The 2023-nt window shown below is 41.3% G+C and overlaps 1 protein-coding gene across 1 annotated transcript in view; it reads right to left on the reverse strand.

The window, feature by feature from the left end:
* The window catches only part of rab3gap1 (RAB3 GTPase activating protein subunit 1), a gene marked incomplete at its 3' end in the record, with an annotated part of 71469 nt that overhangs the window by 3555 nt on the left and 65891 nt on the right, over positions 1-2023 (reverse strand). The window contains 2 exon segments of the mRNA XM_014010446.1: positions 437-540; positions 1877-1973. Of these exon segments, the coding sequence (XP_013865900.1) occupies positions 437-540; positions 1877-1973 (201 nt within the window).

The following is a 2023-nucleotide window of genomic DNA, read 5'->3' on the forward strand; positions in this document are numbered from 1 at the left end:
TATTATTATTATTATTATTATTATTATTATTATTGACCACAATTTTGGGTGTACTGTTTTGTTTTTGTTTTTACTGATGGGGGGTGGGGGGTGCGGCTTATAGTCCTGTGCGGCTTATATGTTTATATTCGCGCGTTTTTTTTAAAAAATGGCGGGTGCGGCTTATAGTCCTGTGCGGCTTATATGTTTATATTCGCGCGTTTTTTTTAAAAAATGGCGGGTGCGGCTTATAGTCCGGTGCGGCTTATAGTCCGAAAAATACGGTAATGTGAATCTGGTAGAAATGTAAAGACTTATAAAACAATGGGATGATTTAAGGTAAAAGCAATCCTCTTTGTTGTTGCTTCTTTCAGTTTTTTCCTCCAAACTCACTCACTCAAAGCGTTACCTCCAACAGGTAAGATATTAGCTGTTCATTCCTTCAACAATCACTGACCTCTAACTTCTTGTAGTCGTAGTTGACACTGTGCAGGAGCTTGTTGACTTGACTCACTGCATGCTGAATGTTTTTCTCTACAGATGTGGTGATCCCTTTAGATTCTGTTATAAAGAAAACAGAAAGCAGACATGAACAACACAGACTGAAAAAATAATCTGACAACAGATGAAATGTTCAGTTCTAAATTCATTGTGGTACACAACCAAAATTAGAAAAATGTTGTCTCTGTCTAAATAGATTTGGACCTAACTGTAGGTCCATATCTGTGACTCTTTTAGACATAGATAGTGAAATGATCAAAAACTCCTGGATGGAGAGAGCACGGATGAATCCTAGGCAGGAAGAAACCTGTGCTGCAACGTCTCAGCCTGTTGTTGCTTTAATAAGTTATCACATCAACCATTTATTACACAACAGAAATCAGGCTGATCATTCGTCGTGACAAAAGCCCTATTCTGACGGGATTAGTTTTACCTAGGGACCCCATGCTATTTGTAATAATTACAGAGATTGTCTGTGTTGTTAATCTCATGAGAATCGGCCATGTCAGTAATTTGTAAAGTAAAAATTCCCCCGCAAGTTACCTACCATAATTCGCTGAACTCCGAGGTCCTGTGATAATACTAATCCAATGTGAATAGGCATCTCTGTGATTTGGACAAGAATGGACTGAATTCTATAGTAATTAGGCGGTTTTGGTTTTCTTGGTGCGTTTTTATTTACTGTTGGTGAAGAATGGAGGCTGGATTGGAGTGCACTGAAAACCTTTTCGGTCCCGGGCCGTAAAAACCCGACACGTTACACGCCATTAAAAAAAATATTTTTTTTTAAAAAAAGTCTGAAGAGAGGGAGCAAAATCAGATGCAAATGGTGGCTCACTGTATGGTAAGAATTTTTTTTTTCTGTTTGTAGTCTTCTGGCTGATGTTGAATGTTGAGCTCTGGCCGTAGCGCAGCAGGCGCGCACTTTGGGTAGCTGGCACGCGCACTCTCACCAGCTGTGAAAGTGTTCATATGTCAACCCCTTTGGACGTTTACCTAATGAGCTTCAAAAATCTATACTTTTTGCTAAAAGTCCGTACCACTCGTACCCGCGCGTGGGGATGGGGTGGGGGTCTGTCGGCCGTGGAGATGACAGTGCCTGCTGTAAGCAGGAGGAAAGGAGAGCGGAAAAAGTGGAGTACTTGATGTTTATGTTTGTTTTTTTAACGTCCGTTCAACGCCGTGTTCAACAGACAACAACTAACCAGGCTTCAATGTCACATTCGGGAGATGTCTGTAAATTTCAGGAAAATCTCAGGCTTTTGTTATCCCGTGCAAATGCGCCACATAAAACACAGACATCGGGGGGTAATTTATTTATTACATGGGGTCCCTAGGTAAAACTAATCCCATCAGAATAGGGCTTATTAGAAGCAAACTGAAAATAAGGACTCACCTTCCTCCTTCAGCTTCTGAATAGCAGCGTGGAGCAAACAGGGGAGTAAATGACGAGCCAGGTCACCAGGCTTCTGCATGGCCAGATAATGCAAGACCTAAACACACACACACACACACACACACACACACACACACACACACACAC

This window comes from Austrofundulus limnaeus, unplaced genomic scaffold (genome assembly GCF_001266775.1).
Source record: "Austrofundulus limnaeus strain Quisiro unplaced genomic scaffold, Austrofundulus_limnaeus-1.0 Scaffold69, whole genome shotgun sequence".
NCBI lineage: Eukaryota > Metazoa > Chordata > Actinopteri > Cyprinodontiformes > Rivulidae > Austrofundulus > Austrofundulus limnaeus.